Source organism: Volvox carteri (assembly GCF_000143455.1).
Source record: "Volvox carteri f. nagariensis unplaced genomic scaffold VOLCAscaffold_15, whole genome shotgun sequence".
In the NCBI taxonomy this organism is placed as follows: domain Eukaryota; kingdom Viridiplantae; phylum Chlorophyta; class Chlorophyceae; order Chlamydomonadales; family Volvocaceae; genus Volvox; species Volvox carteri.
This window is the reverse complement of record NW_003307558.1, coordinates 1,035,852-1,055,990: the sequence shown is the minus strand read 5'-3', so window position 1 is coordinate 1,055,990 and position 20,139 is coordinate 1,035,852. Positions and strand designations below refer to the sequence as shown.

The following is a 20,139-nucleotide window of genomic DNA, read 5'->3' as shown; positions in this document are numbered from 1 at the left end:
AAAAAAAAAAACTCGAGCCTCTCGCCCTATAGTGTGTCGTCAACCTCACATCCGCCCTCCCTCCCTCCCAACACCTGCAGCGTACTTGTACAACATCACGGCAGCAATACACGAAGGCGACATGCCGGACCGTGCGACCGCGACGCATGCGGCGGTCATGCAATTGTGGATCGCGGCTGCCGGCAGCCTGCGAGCAGATACCGCCATAGAGCTCATTTATGACTATGGCATGGACGCGGGCACCGTCCTCAAGACGGACCAGGAGTTCGCGCGCTCGGTGCTGACGGCCGCGCAGCAGGCGCGAGCGTCGGGCGCCCTCCTGACCACAACCACGCCAGCCAAGCGAGCCGCAAGCAGCCCCGCCGAGCCAGATTCAAGTGCCTCCCCCCGCACGTGACTGTATACCATCACGTGCGCTCCCACCGGCAGAGTGTATGTCGGCCAGTCACAGGACCCTCAACGCCGCTTCCAAGCTCATGCCCGCAACCCACCCAGCCGGATGAAGGAGGACGCCAGCCGCTACCAACCCTTCCATGACCACTTCTCGCTCACGCGCCTCATGTCCACCGCCAATCCTGCACTGGCCCAACGGATGGAGGCCTTCTACATCGCGCAGTTCAAGGCTCGGGGGCCAGGCGGCTACAATGTGCTGTGCGGGCCGCCTTCCGCCAGCCCGGCCTTCTACGCGATGAGGCGGCAACGCGCAGGCAGCGCACACACGCCCACCGCCGTCACGGTCCAAGACAATGACGATGACGCCCCAGACACGCTCGCCTAGCCCTCACAGCACCTACACGCCTCACGCTTGACGGAGTGGGTCCCGCGTATTCAGCGCGAGGCTTCCCGACCTTGACCAGTGCTGTTTCATTAGGGCACGATCGCCCTTAGGCCGTCATTCACGGTGCATACTTGTCCGACCTTAACTCGTGTGTGAACGGAAGCTGCTGCCCTTACGGACGGCAGCGCGTGGGATGGTCTATTGCGTGAGGTTTGAGGATAGGGGGGGGCTCCTTGCGCTCCATCGCATGTCCGCTCTTCGAGTGCTCGGGGGGAACTTGGAAGGGTGTAAAACACCCATCATGTTCACTGTTCTGGCGTGGCCATCCACGGGCCACTCGATCTTCACTCTTCACTCGATCTTCACTCTAACACTTCTCCTTTATTCCTCCTTCTTAGCACGGAAACCACGTCACGTGTCCTGTGCGCGCGCTGTTGCTGTGCTGCTGTTCTTGGTCTTCTGGTTGTGGTTCCTGTGCTTCTAGCAAACTCGCGCCAGTGCTGTTTCATTTGGGCACGATCGCCCTTAGGCCTTCGTTCACGGTGCATACATGTCCGACCTTAACCCGTGTGTGAACGGCAGCTGCTGCCCTTACGGACGGCAGCGCTTGGTATGGACTATTGCGTGAGGTTTGAGGGATAGCGGGGGGGCCCGTTGCGCTGCTTTGTATGTCCGCTCTTCGAGTGCTCGGAAGCAAATTGGCAGCGTGCAAAGCACCCATCATGTTGCCTGTCGTGGCATGGACATCCGCGCGCAACAAGGATCGCCACTCTAGGACTACTCCTTTGTTCCTCCTTCATTGCACAGACACGACGCGACGTGTCCTGTGCGCGCGCTGTTGCTGTGCTGCTGTTCTTCTTCTTCTGGTTGTGGTTCCTGTGCTTCTAGCAAACTTGCGCCCGCAACGACATCTTGCAATGTACTTGCAGTTTGCCGTGCGCCAATCGCCATGTAAGCCACGTATGCAAGCCTCACAATCCATTCTCCTGCTGCACTCGCCTCGCCAGCCTGGCCCCATTCCGTTCCTAGCACATGTCCTTGCACACCTTACGATCATCCAACTTACAGCCTTTGGAAACGCGGGCAGCTGCTTCACAAGGACCCCCCTCGTTATGATAAGGCTTCGCACTATTCCCCTCAGTGCTGCTGCACGGACAAGCAGCCGGGTAGTGGGTTTATGGCTTGAGGGGGTTTGTGACCGTATAGGGTTCTGGTAAAGTGCGTAATGAGGCTTAAATCCATTCTTCCGTTGGTGTGAGTTTTGGAAGGATGTGTGGCGCTTTTTGCACAGATTGCTGTAAGACGGAATACGGTTAAGTCGATACATGATTATGCACTGTGTGCTTCTTGTGAGCAGCGCGGTACTTAGTAAGAAGTACGAAGGTATAAAGCCGTGTTAGGCACTAGCACGGATACCTTTACGGCCGTTCCATAGGCAAGGGCTTAACCGCTTTGTCAGACAGATGGAGAGCATGCCGCTTGCGGAACCCTGGGTTTTTGGGCGGTCCGGCGCGTCGGGTTTACGCCACGGATGGTTGTGACGCACTTCATCGGGTGTCTGTGTTTATGGTGCCCATTATTAAGTCTAGTGGGCCATCATCAAGTTATTCTTGGAGAATGAGTTGAACGCAGATGCCGTTGGAGTGTTTGACGTGCTTGTCAGTGTCGGAAGGGTATTGTTGGGTTTCGGTATCTTTGGCCTTCTCGGCTGCACAAACTTACTGCCTGGGTGGCTAGGCTGAAGATAACCCCTTTAAGCAAGCTAATACAAGTGAGTGAATGACTGCCAAAGACAGGAAACAAATATGGAAACGCCTTGAAAGTTACTCTGGGTCTGTATTGACACCATTATATAGCAAAGCCACTTATCAATGCACAACTTAATGTCGGCAATATGGACAATGTTGAAATGAGTGAACTAGCAAGCTTCGCCGCGCATTAGCGCCAATTGGCCCGCTACGTAAGGGATTACCTGTTTAGCAAGTTTGTCAGTAACTGGTAGGTTATGAGTACAGTTGTGGGCACGAGCAGCTGCGTACGGCATGCAGAACAAGCAAGACAAGACCACAGGAAGCCACTTCAACATCCCTTTTCCTTCGAGTCCTTCGAGTGGTAGTGCCGAAGACAGGAAGGCAACATGGTGAAGTTCCTGAAGGTGAGGTAGTCCACTTTCGGCGCATGTTTAGTTGCCCTGGCGGCTTTTGCCTGGGACATATTGACAAAGCGTTGGTCGCTCATATTTGCAGCCTGGGAAGGTCGTGATCCTCTTGTCCGGTCGCTACGCCGGCAAGAAGGCCGTAATTGTGCAGAACAAGGACGACGGCTCGTCGCTGCGGCCATATGGCCACGCTGTCGTTGTTGGCCTTTCCAAGGAGCCGCGAAAGGTAAGAACTAATTGCTAATCATTATCTGGATAGGCTGCTATGTCAGCGGCTGCCTTGGCGGCCCCAGTCGGCTGATGTCTCCTTATGTGCACCTTTATCCCCTGTAACAGGTTATCCGCAAAATCAGTCAGAAGAAGCAGGCCCGCCGCTCTAGCATTAAGGTGCGCTTTGCCCAAAAACTAAAGGAGCGAAAGGGGAGACACGGAGTTTACGCGTTTTAGGGGATTGACAGCCAGCCAAATTGAAACTTTATTCTAGATATTGGTAAAAGGAAGTAAGGAAGTGTGGGGTTCGACCCGGGGGACCATCGGTATGTTCGCGCCGCAGCTGCGTCGGTCTGAAGTCTTCAGCGTGGTGTCAGATACAGGATATGTCCTCGGTTCGTCCAGACGTTACAGCAGTGGCACAAGGAACGCGCATTGCTGATGCATGTAGCTACTGGGGCCCTATTTCTTACAGCTGACAGTCACGGCTAGGACGGCGCCATAGGACTGGGGCTCGCATCTCATGTGTGCCTTCCATATGCGGGGCTGGGTTGCAGACCTTCATTAAGACTGTCAACTACCAGCACATGATGCCCACTCGCTACACTCTTGACGTGGACCTGAAGAACGTGATTTCAGCTGAGGCTCTGGAGACCGCCACAAAGAAGACAGAGGCTCGCAAGGTGCGTGCTACGCGAGCTGCAGCAGCCTAGTTGCTGGCGTGTAGGACGTCGCCACTGCACGCGTATTATCATGTCGGGATAACGTGGGTTTTCATCAGGGAGCCACCCGGGTGAAGCCATTGCATCGGGAGCCACCATACGTCAGGCCATGTACCCGGGCAGTCGTGGCATTTGACCCGATGCTTGTATTGAGGGCCTATGGAGATGGGTCGAGGCTTATACTTATCACTCTGCACGGCAAATTTGGTTATTTTGACCTGGGGCTGTTCTATCGGGCGCGCCAGCGAAGGAATGCGCAAAGGGAATGTCAATTCCATTACTGAAGAAGTCCTAGGAGTCTCGCTGGTACGTTGATGTTTTGTCTGTACCCATCTTGGGTTGATCAGATATGCCCCGGTGTTCTAATCCGTAGGAGGCCAAGAAGCTCCTGGAGGAGAAGTTCAAGTCGGGCAAGAACAGGTAGGCGTGTCCATATTTACTGTGGTCTCTTTTATGCCTGCCGCGCACCTGTCCGCGCACGTTCCTGGCAGGTTATGGGCAATATGTTTGCTGCAAGTAGAAATGACTTGTCAATTACCAGGCCTATCTGCTTGTGTCTCAAGGGGGGAATGCCCACAGTGGGCATGTAGCGTGTCGTAGTCTGTCCAAGGCAACGATGAGGTGCGTGTCGTGTCGCAACTAACCGCGGTTCCTAACTACGCAGGTGGTTCTTCAGCAAGCTCCGCTTCTAAGCGTGTACGCTAGGAGCTAAGCAGGACAACGGGCGTGGATAATGTAACAGCACTCGTGGGGCCCCCATATCTCCCAGATCCTGATGCTATTAAGCACCTCCATGCACGAATTCCATCCCAGCACGCATTCGCAACCACCAGCGGCTAAAGTGGCGCTAACTGCCCCGGAACCTTAAGAGATGCATTCGGTACTTCTTAGTTTTGAGGGTCCCATGGCAAGGAACAATTTTTGCATGCTTTACGTATTCCCCAAGTTCATGAGATCTCTTGCTCCATGTGGCTCCTAATAGATTATGTCAATGCAGGTTAGGACAGTGCAAAGAGATCTCTGGAATTGAATGTAGCGCATTAAGCTTGCTTGAAGCCTTGGCGCTATGTGACCATCGCAAGCTTCCTGCGATTCCCATCCCCGAAGGCGTCTTGAAGACTGCTCTTGTGCTTGATACAGAAAAGGCTTCACCATCGTCCTGTTCTCCATGATCCCTCTAGACCTGAACAACCCACCCTATCGTATGGTTCCGGAGCTCAAGATTGCTGCAAAGTCCAAGCTTTAGCCATTGATCCAAGCTTCGGCCGCAGTGGCTGGAGAAAGTAATTTTTCACTCTTTTCGTTTATTTGTACATCGCGTGGTTCAAATGCATCAAATCCCTGCAGACATCGTTTTAGCCAGGTCGCGCCAGCCGTGGATCGCTGGCACCCGAGGCGCCATATCATCATCAAACACCCAGACACACGTTTACCCTCTCCAAACCCCAACGCCAGCGCACGGCCGTAATCAGTCAACACTTTGTACCAAAACCTCTCTAATCTTAGCGGCATTAGGTACATGGCCCATCATAGCTATATATACTACATGGCCCGCAAGGTGCGCAACTACCGCTTGCTTTGCCAGGAACTCAATATCTATTGCGTGAAAATTTCGAAGATAAAGTACATGCGTCCTGATGTTACCTGATAATCGTACCAGGCTTCCGCACCACCCGCACTGTTGGTGCGTGGTTCTGCTGGTCCTTGATCTCCAGTCCCCAGGAGCGGCCTAGAAAACGCAAGTTAAACCCCGCTTCCTTACTTTTCCTACTATGATATGAAGCAGAGAACGGCCAAAGAGCTTTTGACCTGACTGCGGATCAGGCTACGACAGTAACACCGAGGCGTTTTGGAAGCGCCGCAGATGGAACTATCATGATAGGGAGCCATGCAGTACGGAGGGTTAATCCTTGGTTTCGCAGAAATTTTCGCGGCGTGAGTCCGAGGTCCTTTCATGTTTTGTGGGGCATAATTTTAACATTCCTTACCCCCCAACCCCCCAATTTCCCCATCAGGGTATGGGTGCGCATATGGTGCCCCATGCCGGGGTAATCACCGACCACACTGCGAATCATACAGAACGAGCTGATGATACTCCAGCCTACGGGCTGGTGGTGGCGATTACTCCGGTCGACATAGGGCACCGCGTGGCGCCCATACGGTGATGGGGTTCTGTATGATTCGCGCGTGTTAGCGTCGTCTCTGTTTATAACGGTGAGCACATAGGATAGGACCTGCAAGTGAACCCACGGCATTGGAAGGTTTCCCGTTTACATAGTATATCTCAAAAAGCCCTGTCGGGCCGCGACCCTGTTCTGCCGACCGATTGCCGTACAGTATGCACACATAGGGGCCTACCAGTTTAAGTGAGGGGGCCATTGGCTTCCGAATGCGCGGAAGGGCCAACTTACATAGCCGTGGATCGTTTTCTTTCGGAGGCCTTCAAGCCTAGACGAGGTACCATGATGGCTATTGGCCGTCCATGGCTTTCACCGGATTATACGGACGGCCCCCTGTGAATCTTGCAGCCTTGAAACTGAAGCAGTTATCGCCTTAGATTGGCCACTGCTCTCGAGTAGCACAAAGTCCTCCATCCTACATGCCATCCCTACACTTCTACCCCCACCCTTCCGGCTTCATATAATCTCCTCATTCTCTGCTGCTCACAATGGTACCCTGACCGTACTTCCTTTTTTCACCGCCAGCGCTTTATGAAGGTAAACCTTCTCGTTTTGGAAAACTGCGAACCCTGTCGTGCAGCACGTCGTTATTACAGTCCAGAAGTGAAGCGCGTTGTAGGCCCTGCGTGAGCGATCGCGAGCTTGGCGCCTGCCGCATCAGAAATCGACCCTGAGTTTTTAAAGCCTACTATTCATTACAGGTTTCGTTACAGCTTCGGAGAAGTCGCACAAGTCACAAGTCGAAATAACGGTGGGAAGGGGTAATACCCTCCGCCGTCCTCTCACGATCTCTCTGTAAGATAAACATGTTAAGATCCGCAGCCTCAGGAGGCCATCGGAATAAGTTGGCACATATGAAATGCATAACTTCTTCGTATCCAACTTCACAACACAATCAAGACAACTCGTAGCAACTCAGCAAGACATCAAAAAAGAACGCGGATTTGTATCAGGCCGGATTGCCAAACAAACACATCACAAATAGCAAGTAGGCAATTTCTTCAGACTTAAACACGGCGCCAAGGACGCGCACGAATACAAGCCATCGCTCTTAACCAAAAACCAGTATCACTGGTGCTTTGCGCTACACCTGCACATTCCTCGATGGTGCACGATACTTGCTACAGCGGATCTCCCAATACATAACCTACACGAGGCACCCAGCTACCGCAACTCTAAATGAAATATACATTTGCACCGCCGCCGTCAGGCGGTTGGGCTGCTTCAGTGCCGCACGACCGTCGCCGTAACGGGCAACGCAGAGGTACGGCGAAACACAAGCAAAAGAACTAGATTTATGGATCGATCGAGAAACTACGAACCCAGACGCTGATGCCTGACCGCCTTGCAGGCAGCTTTCAATGCAAAGAAAGAAGCGAGCGACACATCCCCACCCTGTGGCCTATGCTCTCGCGGAAATCCCAGCGATGAAAATACACATTTACGACAGAGCCACCTCGCGGTTGAACACCCAGCTGAACGGCGAATGGATGACCTTGGCCTTCGTTTTGCGAGCTGCGAAGGCGAAAGCGCACATAACAGTAGGGAGGAAAATGGCCTTGGTGAGAGATTTGACGTGTCGCTAAGGGCGGCCGCTGCTCCCAGCCTAATCCGCAACACTTTGCATACAGCCCCGCATACCCTCGCATACCGCATGCGAGTGACTGCATAGCAACCACATATCCTGCTGCAAGCCCAACCACTGGCCCCCAGCCCACAGAGCCGCACCTGCCGCCTTCTCCGCCAACTTGCGAATCCTGTCGGGAAGCTTTATCACGTACTCCTGCGCAGCCGCGGCATCGCCTGTCAGGCCGGTGCGGTTCGCCACGTTCCAGCGATTCACCAAGTGCTCCATGATGTCCGCATAGTCCATGGCAGTGTACGTGCCCGTCTTTTCAGCCACCGAAGAGAAATCCTGCAACAGAAACGTCGGAACAAACACAGTAAGAGCCGGGTTTCATAAGTCCCATCCCGAATGGATTGCCTAGTATGGAAACGAACGGAAACCCATTCCAAGAGGTTCGGGGACCTCTTCGGCTGCCGCCGCAGCCGAAGAGGTTTGGAGCGCCAAAACTTCACTGCACACAACGTTCCCTGTATATGTAAAAACCCGCGACCTCACCTCAACCGCAAGAGCAGATATATAAAAGCACCGTTTAGACACCCAACGCGCTTACCGCACGAATTGTTTCCATCCGTAGGGAAATCTGTCATGCCCGTCGATGCAACATTCATTCATCACAATGATTCCCTGTACCCTACTGGCTTCCGCCTGTAGAGAGACATTGCCACTACCAATCCGTCGAGTACCAGATACGCTCACCGCAAAAAGGTTGCGGCCCGTTTTGGCCGGGTGCTCGCCGTCGTTCATCAGGTGTGCAGGCATCACAATCTGCTTGCGCATCATATCCGCGAAGGCCATCATAGCGCCGTTTGGGTCCCGCTCAAACAGCCCGTCCATGATCTACATGGCCAGGTGCGCAAAAACAGGAAATTAAGATGGGTGAACAGTACGCAGTGCCCATATGGGATACAGTGCAGAAACGACATTATAGCTCCCGCACGTAAGCACCAAGCTACCGAAGGCTGTATCACTATTGCCATGATATAGTACATGAAAGAAAAAGGAGCAATGCCCCCAGTCATCCATCCAGTCATCCATTGACGACCCACCTTCGTGTAGGCAATCTCATGCCGGCCCTCATCCGAGGCAATTGACCCACAAATTTTAGCCAACACCTCATCGCCGTATTCCAGGGCATGGCGGGCTGTGTTACCGTGCGAGATCTGTCAGGCAGGGCACCGCACCACAGGAAGGACATCCAGTTAACAAAACAATACACAGGAGATTAGTCCCCTGGAAACCATTGACACCCTAAAAGCGGGTGGCCAAAGGCGGGGGAAACCGTTGCCAGCACGTGCATTCAGCAAACAGCATCACAATCTGCCCAGCGCCTCAACGCTAGGAGTGAAGGCAATAATTTTACCACAGCATCCTTCTCTGTAGCGCACAGGGGGGTTGCTTAGACTAGTGCACACCTTGACCATAATCATCGCCCGAAGCGCACCTTAGTAGCCCGCTCCTGGAAGGACGTGTAACAGAAGCCCAGATACGGATTGTTCTCCGTCTTGGGGTCCATGCCACTGCCAATCAGGTTCTGAATCGTCACCTCAATCGCCTTCATGTTCACGCGGCCGGTAAGGTACATGTACTTGTTCATAATATCGCCGTGTCGATTCTCCTCCGCGGTCCACTCGCGCGTCCACTTTGCCCAGGGCGTTTGACTGGCACCTGTTTCGTCGCGTACTCCGTCCAGAGTGTTTAGCATGGTCATGTAGGTGGGCAGCGCCTCCTCCGTGATCATATCGCCGACAAACACCACCAGGTAGTCGTCCGGCAGGTTCTTAGCACGCTCGCGCAACGCGTGCACCTGTGCGCACATACCGCCACAGGTGGGGCCAACGCTCAGAGCGTTACCGGTACCACGAAGCCGGTCCAACGCGTTATTATGGACCCTACACACATTCCAGTACCGTACTCACCTTGTCCAGGAAGTCAGCATCCTCCGAGGGGGGCAAGAAATCAGCTGGCTGCCAGCACTTCTCCACAGGCTTCAACAAAGGCACCACCTGAACAAAAGCAGCATAGCAATGGCAGACGTGCACAGAAGAGAAAGAGAGGATGCTCCGCCACAAGACAAATTCTTGCACTATGATAAGCGGTAACGCATAACATACGTGCCGTTCCCACCTGCGTCTGCAGGTACCCATCCTCGAGACTGCGGACGACGTCAAGCTGGGCCTGAGTAATGCTGTGCAGCACCTGACCGTTCAGGATAATTGGGCCCTGAACGCGATGAGCAAAGGTAGTAGTAGTAGCAGGCTGCTGGGGCGCCGAAGCCACAGCTGCGCGGACGACCACCGCCCTACGATTCTGCAGGGCCGCCTGGTTGCATCCGCCTGCATACCCGACCAAAAAGCGTACCACATCTACATCTCAGACATCAAAACTATTTGCATACAACGCACGGCAAACGGCCGAAGGACTCCGCCGTGGAAGGCATCTGCCTGCTAAACCTTTAGAAAGCCAAGCTCAACCTTGTCAATTGCCCTTATCTGTGTTCATATGCTAGTCCTGTGCTTCTGGCTTAGCGTGCTACACGTGCCGCTGAGTCTGGCCTCGCAAAGTATCTCAACCGGCGAACGTAGGCGTTTCGCGTCAAGACCTTCCCGAACTTGCCCCGCGCGCTTACCACGGCGCTGCGCCATTGGCCGCCCAAGGTGCATCATTTTGGTAAATAACCAGCTAACCAAGAAATTAACTAATTAGTCTTGATAAAGGTGGTTCCGTCTGGGCAAAGGCAACGTGGTGTAAGTCAGCCAAACAGCACAACTTGGGCAGCCACAATAGCACTACTTTCAATATATAGTCCTTTAGATCTTTAAGTGTAACGCAAATGTCTGCAAACGCAGAGAACGTTGTACGATGTACTTGTGCCATGCAGGTACAGTCGGACCGTGCGGAACCGCCGCCATAAGCATGTCAACCGGACATATCTATATTACATGTCGCATGTTTGATTCAGAATGTTAGTTGGTGATGCTGATCTACCTCAAATGACAAGCAATTGATGAAGCAACGCTCGCAAGCAAGATGAGCTCCCTACGCTCACTAAGTACGTTCCTAGGCAAACCAAGCTTCAATGTGCGGCTTAAGTGCATGTCCTTATTTCCTACTGGGAGCTTGCTTAATTTTTGGCACCAAAGGGAGACCCCATCCCCGTGGAAAACGCGCACACAAGGCGCTGCACACGAGCCATTGGGGCTCCACTGTAATTATATTACTACTACTGGCACGTCTGACAGGATTTCCCTACAATTACGGAAAGAACCGTTGAATCGTTCCTGAAAGTATGAAGTCCGGGTGACCCACGGTTCCGCACTAACTCAGTCGAATGCGACCATGGCAACATCCGTTTCTTCCCATTTGAGGCATTTACGCATGTGGCGACCGTTATTACATTACACCCCAGGCATATGCGCGTGTTGTGACGTCGCGAAGATACCCACCCACATGACTGTCTCAAAATTGCGTACTGCGAGCTGGCTTCAGTTAATCCTGGGGACGTGCCGCCCTGCAGGAACACCTCCTTTGGCTGTCAGAGCCGGTAGGCGCCCATGTCCCCGCACGTCTTGGCGCGCGTCTGGCCTGCATCGCCGCAGCGCGCATGCCCTCCGATATCATTCTCCGACACCATTTCCTCGCAGTCCTCTGCACATGCCGCGCATTCTTTGGCCATGAGTGCGTGCGTATGGGAGGAAGGGGCTGGGCCAAGGCAGGGGGTAATTTGAAAGGATGAAGAACTGAAGCCCAGAGTACTCCCGATGCCCTTCCCTGTATTCTACTTCGAAACCAACCGCGCCACCACCCAACTCCTGCATGGCATAACTCTTAACGTGTGTGAGGTACATCCAACCCGTTTGTACGCGTAGGTACTCCGGTCCACATGATGCCGAGAAATGCAGAAGCTCGTGTTGTTGGCATTGAAGAAAGCAGCATTCCATGCACTGCATGCTCTTCCTTTGCCACACCCGTTCCCGGTCCATACACGACTGCCAGGGTGTTCCACTTGCGACTGGGAGCTGCCAGCCACGACAGCTGGTCCAAGATCATTTCGCAGGTACCTCTTCCCCCTCAACTTCGAGTCCTAGCCACGCAGTCGCCTCAGCGTTTACCCAGTGATCCCCTTATGCAGCCTATGGCCCCCCTAAAGCTCAACTCCTTGCAAGCGGTGCACATGTGAACGCTCAATGACTGCCGCTGATGAGGAGACGCGCAGACGTGACGCGCATGGCCGCGCAGTCGTGTAGGGCTAGACAGGGGAATCTACAGGCTGTCATTATATATCACAGAACGCATCAGGTTGCAGATCTCTGCAGAAAATACTTTGGTGTGGCGAGGGACAGTACGGGGTACGTAAACTTGTACCTATCCGAAGGCACAAGAACACCCAGAACACCTGGCAACGGTGCCGCTCGCCGCATTTTGAAAGCTCGCTTCATAAATAAAGCATTTCCCTGTTTGCTGATTGAGGATTATGCCTGCACGCCCATGCCTGCAAAGCATGCCCTTTGGCGTCGTACATTGCATTGGAAATGGACGGAAAGATCATCAGTGAAAGGCCAGCAGCGGGCTGCGGTGCGATGTGCGGCAAGTGTGTACCGCACGCCGCCAAGACTGACCGCGCCATGATCGTCGATGAAGTGCTCTAAAACATCAGTAAGAGCACATTTTGGTATGGTCGACATCGTCGGAATGCTTAGCCGGCCTAGGTTTTGACCACCGCACACTACGCTCGCAATTAGAAGCATGATATAGGCGGGACTTGATGACCACTTGATCGCTGATGACCACTTGCAGATGTGTCTCTCAGACGACCCCAGATTGGAGGTCACTTGCCACCAGGCTCACTCTGCCGCATCTAAGACCGCTCTCCAAGGACGCGGCCCCTATCGGTGTGGTTAGTAAGAGCACATTGCGACATGCCTGGTTCAAAGCCTCCTATTCGTTTTGGCAAATGGGCTAGCCGACCCATGGGCCACATTGAGTGACGATACCCCGCTTAAATTCAACATCACGTTGTTCGGGCCATACAAAGAACGCCGACCGGTTGCGCTAGGCATTTTGCACAATGAGCATGTCCGCACCCTTCGATAGGCAATGTGGAATAGTTTCCAGGCGTGACCTTGAGCACTCCCGGCTGCTGTCCATGCGTTTTTTCACCTCCCCTCCGCGTTGTTTGCATCTCAAGGAAGGGAGCCGCTGCAGAGCCCGTCGCAACAGAATCACATGATATAGTTGTCATGTTGAAGTAAGACGAACAGCGTAGGCCTTGCGTTGAGTGCTCTTTCGCACGGATATGAAAGGTCCCGCAATCGGCTGCAGTAGTGCAGTGGTTCGTACGCCGGACTATGCCGCGTCAGAGCGACGAGGCGGTTTTGGGCATGGGTCCATCCTAATTACCCGGCATGAAACACGATAAGGTCGACGGATATAAGTTTTGATAGTCTTAGGGGGTGAAAATGACTCTGGGGAAATCAAGTGGAGTGGGAGGGGTAGGGCCGAGTGCGAGGTGTTTTTCATTTCGTGAAAAAAATGCAAAACATTTTGGAGGCAGGTGTAGGGGCGATGAGATAAAAGATCAAAGAGAGGAGATCAGGCCTGGGGTAATGTAATTTCTTGCCCTCGTGTGTTAGCGCCCCGCACCATGTGCAGGAGTCGTACGACATGTGTATGCCAGGTCAGATTTTAGGGTTGGAAAACAGTTTGATCTCAGTGCGCAGGACCCACTATCACTTAAGTCCCAATTGGTTCTGCCGTATCCTACGCAGCCCACGGGGGTGGCGGACCAAAACTCCCAGGGGGACTTAAATCAGAATACGAGTTCGTTAGGAGATTGGAGGGAAGAAAGGGAGAAGGATGAAGCGGAGATGGGAGGGAGGAAGAAGAGGCGGAAAGGGGGGGATCAGGACAGTGTAACTGTAACTGGCGTACGTATTGCGCAATAACATTTTTAGAAAAGCCAAGACGGCCCCTAATCAGCGGATCCGTGAATGTGTGTGTGTGTATATGTGTACGGGCATGTGCGCGTGTACGCGTATGTGTGTGACCTATATGTGTGTGACCTGACGTGTGTGCGGGTGCGAGGAAGCGCGTCCCCTGCGATATATGCAATGTAGGATTGTGCAGGTGTGTGGTGCCTCAGTCATTTCCTCCGTACAGGAGGAGAAGGATGACTTCTACATCCGGTACACACAAACCGCGCGCGTGACAGATGTGAGTCACAGGCCTGGCCAAACCAACGCATATAACTCCTGCCAGTTTTCCGAGTTAAACGGTATATGCGATCAAGCAATTGAGGCTTAGTCCTCTGAGCACTCGGGAGCGCGATGCTCTCGCAGTCCAGCTTTCAAATAGTGATTGCCTTCGGACCATCCAAGCAACCCACCGGCTTGGACGAGCACGCGTCTGAATTTCAATCCCTCTTTGGCACGAACGCTGTAACAACGCCAGGTACACAGCATGAACACAAGCGAGATCTAATTGCCAATCCCAGTGTGGTCTTGACATCTGCAGTGCACGATCCTGCCAGGTGACGGGAGCACAGGTCATGTGTAGCCAATGCCGCCATGTGGCATCCCTTCTGCTTCTACTGCTACTGAGCCCAGGCCGCTGGCTTATACCGGTCGCCGCAACCATCTCACAGTCAGAGCAGGGCCACACCACGACCGTGACCGGGTGGCCGTTCCGTCGGCCGGGAACACGTGGTCTCCTGGGGACATCCATGTATGGCAGCCTTAGCAAAGTTGCGCAACGGCCTCCCAGTCAGCCGATGTTGTCATTAGCGCATTACGGCAGCAGCGATGCCGCCGCCGTCGGAGCCTCTAATGCCTACCAGAGCGTTGGCGGAGGCGCCATTCCAGCAGCCACAACAAGTAGCAGGCGCTTACAGCAGGTCGGCGAGGGACTTCAGATACGCAACCGGAATGTCAGTGTTGGGTCATCACCCTGGCAACCCTACAGGCAAGCATGGGTCGCATGCATAGGCATCAGACATCACGCTGTGCAGTGGGTGCTGCTTCACATGGGGTTCCGAGGTACAGAATCAGACAGGGGTTCAGGCTGCATCCAACCGGCCTTCACGACCATGCATGTCTTGATTGCGCCTCGCCTCGCCGGCGGTTGCCACAGGAGCCCCGTCTGCTCGTGTGTCCGGTCCCGGGTTTCGGTGGGATGTGCCGATGCCACTCGCCAGATCTGCCGTCTGGCGCCAACAGGCAAAATATGTGAGGCTCTGCAGCTCCCAACTCGAGACGACGTTCTCGTCCTACCATACATACAGGCAAGATTGCAGGCGTGGACAGATGGCGGGCGATGTCCGATGCAGTGGCCTGCGCGCCATTCCTCACCTTTGTTTGCGGGTTCCCAGGGAGGGTAGTCGTTCTTTCGATTGTGATACGGGTGATATTCTATAATAAGTATAGCTGAGCGGCTAGAGATAACGTATAGCGGCACGGGCAAAAAACATTAAATGGGGCCATGGTTGGCGTCCATGCACAGTACGTAGCCTACAAATGAGTGAATCAGTCTGCATGTCGCATTCGCGCACTGACATGTTCGTCAACATAATACAGATTAGGGGGGCGTCTCCTTGCTTGCCAATGTTTGTCCTTCACCCCTGCACATTGCTTGCCTCTGCCGTGTGTTCGTTATGGGCTCCATTATTGCAGCAGATTCCTGGCTTTGAACTTCGCAGTGTATGACTGACATATCAGGCGCACATGCCGGCCGATGCCCACACGACCTCAATACCGATAGCCAGGCACCACATGTTCCCTGTCCTACCATCTTGCAGCGCATGTGCTCGCAGCAGCACGCCATGCAGACGTCGGACACGAGGACCGTCAGTGGTTTATCAGGTGCCCCCAGTCCACCAGCTCAAGTGTCGCCGGTTGCGGAGCAGCTGCAGCAGCCATTGCAGCCAGCAACCGTGCCATTGCAGCAGGGGACTCGGGAGCAGAAGTCCACCGCATCGGCCACTGCAACCCCAACGTCCTATCCGCCCTGCATCTGTGCATACCTGGGCCTTGGCTCGTCTGAGTGCCAGTCGGCTGTGTGGGGTGTCTGCAACGGCATGGACTTTCAGGACGCTAGGGGGCCGGCACATGGAAGCCCCGGGGACTCCCCAGGGTTAGATCTGAACCATCAGGTCCTTGCAGCCGGTGCCGCTGGTGCTGGAAAAACTGGTAAAAGCGAAGACGCAGCTGGTGCCGTCAGCACCTCTAATGGTGTTCTCAGGGACGATGGTGGGGATGTGATCTGCTCTTTGGCCGCCACTTTCCAGCTCAATAACGCCAGCAGCATCCTCAGTGGGACCGCTCTTCGGGCTATCTATCGGCAACTTAGGGGGGCTTGCTTCCCAGGCGCTATCACGGCCCCCTCCTACTGCAACTGTGCCGTGGTGAGTAACGTGAGGCGTGTCTGCGGCCCCGAAGTAATCCATGGCGACACGGCGAGCCCCTTCGTTTAGTATGGCATGGCATCCGTGAGAGTATCACAGTAGTCGCTGACATATAGCGGTATGACACGGAGATTGGAAAGTGTGGAAGAAAGGCCCACGCGGAGGGCTGCGTGGTTCCTGAACCTTGCTACGATGCCGTGCGTTTTCCAGATCACCCCATACCCCTGATGGCGGCGTCTTAACGTCATCATTTCGTGATCGTTACTGCCGCATACAGCCGGCGCTCCTGCAAGCTACTCGCCTTACTGGGGGAAGCCGAACACAGCCCCGCTTCTAATGCCCCGCCACAGGATCCTTTTTCTGCCAACTGCGCACTCTCCCTGACAAGCCTCTGCAGCGCAGGCGACCCGTTATGCCGCCTGACCCTGGAGGCATGGGAGGGACAGGCGCGCGCAACGGCCGTTCTGCGGACCTTCTTCAGCAGCACCTGCAGCGGGACGGACTCGGACGGCAGCGGCTTGGCTGCGGCGGGTTCAGCCGAGGTGCCTCTGCAAACCAGCGGCAACGGCACGACAAGTGGTGCCGTCGTGGTGCGATTAGAGCTTCCTGGTGAGTCTGGGTATTAGTCGTTTCCATGTGGGTTGCAATGCACTGTAGCGGCCTTCATTTTTTGCCGGTTTTCCTGTTGCTGTGTTAGTATGACTGACCATTTCGCTGACCCTGCACGCTTCCTTGCTCATGACCACTGATGTCGTACTCGTGCTTTATCACCAAGCCTATCCTCCCGCGCTTTCCTGCATATCCTATGCATATGGTTCTGTTCGTGTGGATAGGAGTTAATCGCGCCATGTTTGAAGAACGCTACCGCACCGCGCTGACATCGCTGTTGGCTTCTGCGGCGGGTGTGCCCCCTGGGTCCGTGCTGGTCAGCAGCGCCATGGAGTTGCCAGCCCTGCCAGCAAGCCTGATGGTGCGGCCCGGTGGCCCCAACGCAGCAACATCACCACCAACAGCAGACCCCCTGGAAGGCCGTGCCGCCGTCGGGGATACCGGCTTGGGTGCGACTGGCTCCCAGCCCCGTGGATGGCCACCCGGTGCCGTCTTCGGCGCCAATGTGAAAACGGGCCCTGCAGCGGGGTTCGGCTTGGACGGCTCACAGAACAGAAATGTTGTCCATACAGGTGACGTTTACGGCGGTACTAATAGTGGTGGTAGTGGCCTTCGTAACGTTGGTCGGCGGCGCTTGATGCAGCAACCTGCGGGTGCAGAGACGGCGCAAGGCGGCCCTGCCATATCGCCGCAGGATGGCCCTCGAGGCCGCTCTCTCTTGGTAAGGGCTTTGGAGCAAATTTGGTATCGACTACTCGTGTCGTAGCACACGAGACATGCGGCTTAAGGTCGCTTTAAGATTTTGTCCTCGCCACACAACAACCTTACCATGGCTACACCGTAGCGTGCTGCTTATCATCTGATGATGTACTTCCGTACAACTTTACGGATACCGATACCACAGTATGATCATGTCTGGCGACGTCTATGAACCAGCCAGTTTGCTCCATGCTGCTGAAACCAGCCTCCGTTTCTGTGATGGCTTTTCCTTAGGTCACACTTACCATTGCCGCGGAAAAGCCTGTCTTGACGGAGCAGCGGCTGATGGCGGCCTTTGCAAATGGGACGTGGCTGTCCGCATTGCATCTGCAGCTCGGTTTACCGTATGCCGTGGCGTCCTTTACGACGGAGACTTACATTCACAACGGTGCTATTGGTGATGGTGGTGAGCTTCCCGACGGCAACAGGACTAGTACAATAACACCGCCGCCACAGTCGCCGGATGTGTCCATGCAGGGCCAGACGGACTGGGGTGAGCAATCCAGCGGAACCCTGACGCAGCTTGGTAATGCAACAGCTGCTGCAGGACCCAGCAGCAGTACCATCCTAGCACCTGGTCTCCTGAAAGCAAGCAGCAGTCATGAAGCCGCCGGCAATGGTGGAGTGAGTTCCGATGGCAAGGGCTTCAACGCTGATGGGGTTAGCCGCGGCAAAACTGCCGATGCTCCACCGTCACTGTTCATCTTGCACACAGTCATACCAATAGTTGTTTCGGTGGTGGGCGGATTGTTGTGCGCGGCTGCCGCAGTAGGATTGGCTTTGTTCCTGCGTGGCAGGCAGCGACGCCGCCGCTCCTACATCGTCTCAGCACGCTGGCAGGAGGGCACTAAGGACACCCCATCGTCGTCAGCACCCGGGGATTCCCTCTTTACATCGGCATCACAGGTTGTCACCGTGGCCGAAGGCAAGACAGTGGCAGCCCGGGGCATAAAGCTCCCTGCGCCCAGAATCCGTCACAGCGATAGCCTTAAGCCGGTGTCTGATTCCCCCATTTGTGACTGTCAACCCTCTGAATCTGGTGCCGTCGGGCCCAGCTGCGAGGCCGGCGGGTTCACGTTCCCTTCATTGACACCCAAGGCCGCCGCCGCCCGAGCAGCAAAGAGGGCTGAATTTGGTACATCCCCATGCCCGAACGAGGATGTGCTACCGTCAAGCGCCTCGCTAGTGTCTAATAGGCTGGCAGCCAGCGGTTCGGGCCCAGGGGGTGGTGCATTGAGCACTGCAGAGGATACTGATGGCGAGCACCAGCTGCCCCAGGCGCCCGATTCTCCGGTGCTAGGACTGCACCCGATGCGGGCCCAGCCGTCAGCTATCCTTGAGGCCACGAAGACTACTGGTCACGGGTCTGTTCCATTGCCTCAGCTGCGAGGCAACCCGCTGGCGTGTAACATCATGTTACCCCGTTGGGACTCCGGCCTGTCCGGAACATCCAACGTGAGCCACATGGGCCAAATGTCACCTTCATGCGATGTGTTTGCAGGGGCTACGCTGGACTGCGGTGCGGGGGCGTAAGAGACAGGGAAGCAGCAGCACATGTATGCATGGAATATATGTATGAGTTGCGCTGCCAGCATGGATGTTGTTGGCACCTTGGTGATGGTATGCCGCCCTGAGGATCTAGTTCAAAGTGCAGCGGTAGGATGTCTGATGTACAGAGCTGGCGGCTTCTCGACGCCGTGCGTGGGCTAGGTCTCATTGTTTACAAAAAAGGTTAAGAGGGTAGTGCGCGCGTGCATGTTGCACACACCATGGTTTTGCCATGTATCCGTGACCAAGGTTGAGCTACATGGACACGAAATAGCCACGGTCACATGAATTGCTCCATGAGAAAATTTTGCAACCTGCCAATTCCTAATTCCATCTATTACCACGACGATTCGTTTGGGTCTTCTACATGCCGCCTCGTTTGCCTGCCTTTCTCCGCGTTGCATACAATTGAGACTACTAGCTTGAGGTCCGGGTGTACAGCCAATCAGCCAGCCGCAGCTAACGAGCGGAGTACACGGCAAGGTATGGAGAGAAGGGAGAATGAACCATTCGTGCCAGGCTTTAAGGAGAAATGTGAAAAACCCATCCACTCTTATGCCCAAGGTTGCACGTGATTAAGGAGCTGCGGTGAAGTGGCCGTTGACTATTTACCTGTGGTTGGCTCTCAACACCCATCAAGGAGCAACCCGTTTGCTGGCCGCCCTGTGATCAATGGGTATACATGAGGGCCGTTTCAGCACAAATCCACGCCTGCACACAGGTTGCGCGGGCCGAATTTACAGCGGGCCGAAATTACATGTGCTCCAATGCATCATACACAATAGTCGAGCACAGCTATCCGTTGCCAGAACAAGTGGCTAAAGCGGTAAACTATATCAACCACTTTGGCGGAGGCCTTTGTGTAACAACCCCCGGGAAGTTGCACCAAGGCCATCGTCCGTGCAACTCATGGGCAACTTCGTTTTAAATGCTTATCAGCTTCACTGTGAGACGCAGGCTCTCCCACCATTCTGTACCTTTGTAATTGTTGCGCCAATCAGCTCGCGACATTTAGCACATTATACATGCATAAATAAACAATGAAAAGCAACATTTATCTTTTAGGGCCCATAGTGACCGGGCCATGCTTCCGGGCTTGCCGGCGTACGGAATGCGGGCCTTAGGTACCCAAAAAGCTACGCAGTCTTCGAGA

At 54.5% G+C, this 20,139-nt stretch overlaps 4 protein-coding genes across 4 annotated transcripts in view; 3 read left to right on the top strand and 1 right to left on the bottom strand.

Annotated features, from left to right (window-relative positions):
* Positions 1-1,964, top strand: part of VOLCADRAFT_104405 (uncharacterized protein) — a gene marked incomplete at its 3' end in the record, with an annotated part of 2,605 nt that extends 641 nt beyond the window's left edge. The window contains exons 3-5 of the mRNA XM_002949701.1: positions 81-393; positions 430-736; positions 1,920-1,964. Of these exons, the coding sequence (XP_002949747.1) occupies positions 81-393; positions 430-736; positions 1,920-1,964 (665 nt within the window). The remainder of the gene's footprint in view (positions 1-80; positions 394-429; positions 737-1,919) is intronic.
* Positions 1,965-2,874: 910 nt separating this feature from the next.
* rpl27 (component of cytosolic 80S ribosome and 60S large subunit) lies at positions 2,875-4,628 on the top strand. The gene is made up of 6 exons (XM_002949700.1): positions 2,875-2,933; positions 3,025-3,162; positions 3,273-3,323; positions 3,704-3,829; positions 4,242-4,288; positions 4,533-4,628. Exons 1-6 carry the CDS (start codon positions 2,916-2,918, stop codon positions 4,558-4,560), a joined length of 408 nt encoding a protein of 135 aa, XP_002949746.1. The 5' UTR covers positions 2,875-2,915; the 3' UTR covers positions 4,561-4,628.
* A 2,113-nt stretch (positions 4,629-6,741) lies between these two features.
* On the bottom strand, positions 6,742-10,457 carry VOLCADRAFT_109049 (plastid acyl-ACP desaturase). Its single transcript, XM_002949594.1, has 8 exons — positions 10,302-10,457; positions 9,800-10,008; positions 9,592-9,678; positions 9,117-9,479; positions 8,722-8,835; positions 8,372-8,512; positions 7,777-7,963; positions 6,742-7,563 (listed from the first exon to the last, which is right to left on the bottom strand). The coding sequence occupies exons 1-8, from the start codon at positions 10,336-10,338 to the stop codon at positions 7,490-7,492; spliced, it is 1,212 nt and encodes a 403-aa protein (XP_002949640.1). The 5' UTR covers positions 10,339-10,457; the 3' UTR covers positions 6,742-7,489.
* Positions 10,458-13,777: 3,320 nt separating this feature from the next.
* On the top strand, positions 13,778-18,971 carry VOLCADRAFT_90084 (uncharacterized protein; the record flags this gene model as incomplete). The annotated part of the gene is made up of 8 exons (XM_002949699.1): positions 13,778-13,798; positions 13,832-13,885; positions 14,011-14,201; positions 14,801-14,837; positions 15,465-16,070; positions 16,421-16,679; positions 16,904-17,400; positions 17,673-18,971. The coding sequence occupies 8 exons, from the start codon at positions 13,778-13,780 to the stop codon at positions 18,969-18,971; spliced, it is 2,964 nt and encodes a 987-aa protein (XP_002949745.1).
* Between the last annotated feature and the right edge of the window lie 1,168 nt (positions 18,972-20,139).

Excerpts from the sequence above, each read along its gene's own strand:
- rpl27 (XM_002949700.1), top strand. Across the intron at positions 3,830-4,241 it reads AGAAGACAGAGGCTCGCAAG|GAGGCCAAGAAGCTCCTGGA; the intron begins GTGCGTGCTACG and ends TCTAATCCGTAG. Across the intron at positions 4,289-4,532 it reads TTCAAGTCGGGCAAGAACAG|GTGGTTCTTCAGCAAGCTCC; the intron begins GTAGGCGTGTCC and ends CTAACTACGCAG.
- VOLCADRAFT_109049 (XM_002949594.1), bottom strand. The coding sequence starts at position 10,338 with ATGATGCACCTTGGGCGGCCAATGGCGCAGCGCCGTG. Across the intron at positions 10,009-10,301 it reads GCCAATGGCGCAGCGCCGTG|GCGGATGCAACCAGGCGGCC; the intron begins GTAAGCGCGCGG and ends TCGGGTATGCAG. Across the intron at positions 7,564-7,776 it reads GTTGGCGGAGAAGGCGGCAG|CTCGCAAAACGAAGGCCAAG; the intron begins GTGCGGCTCTGT and ends TCGCCTTCGCAG.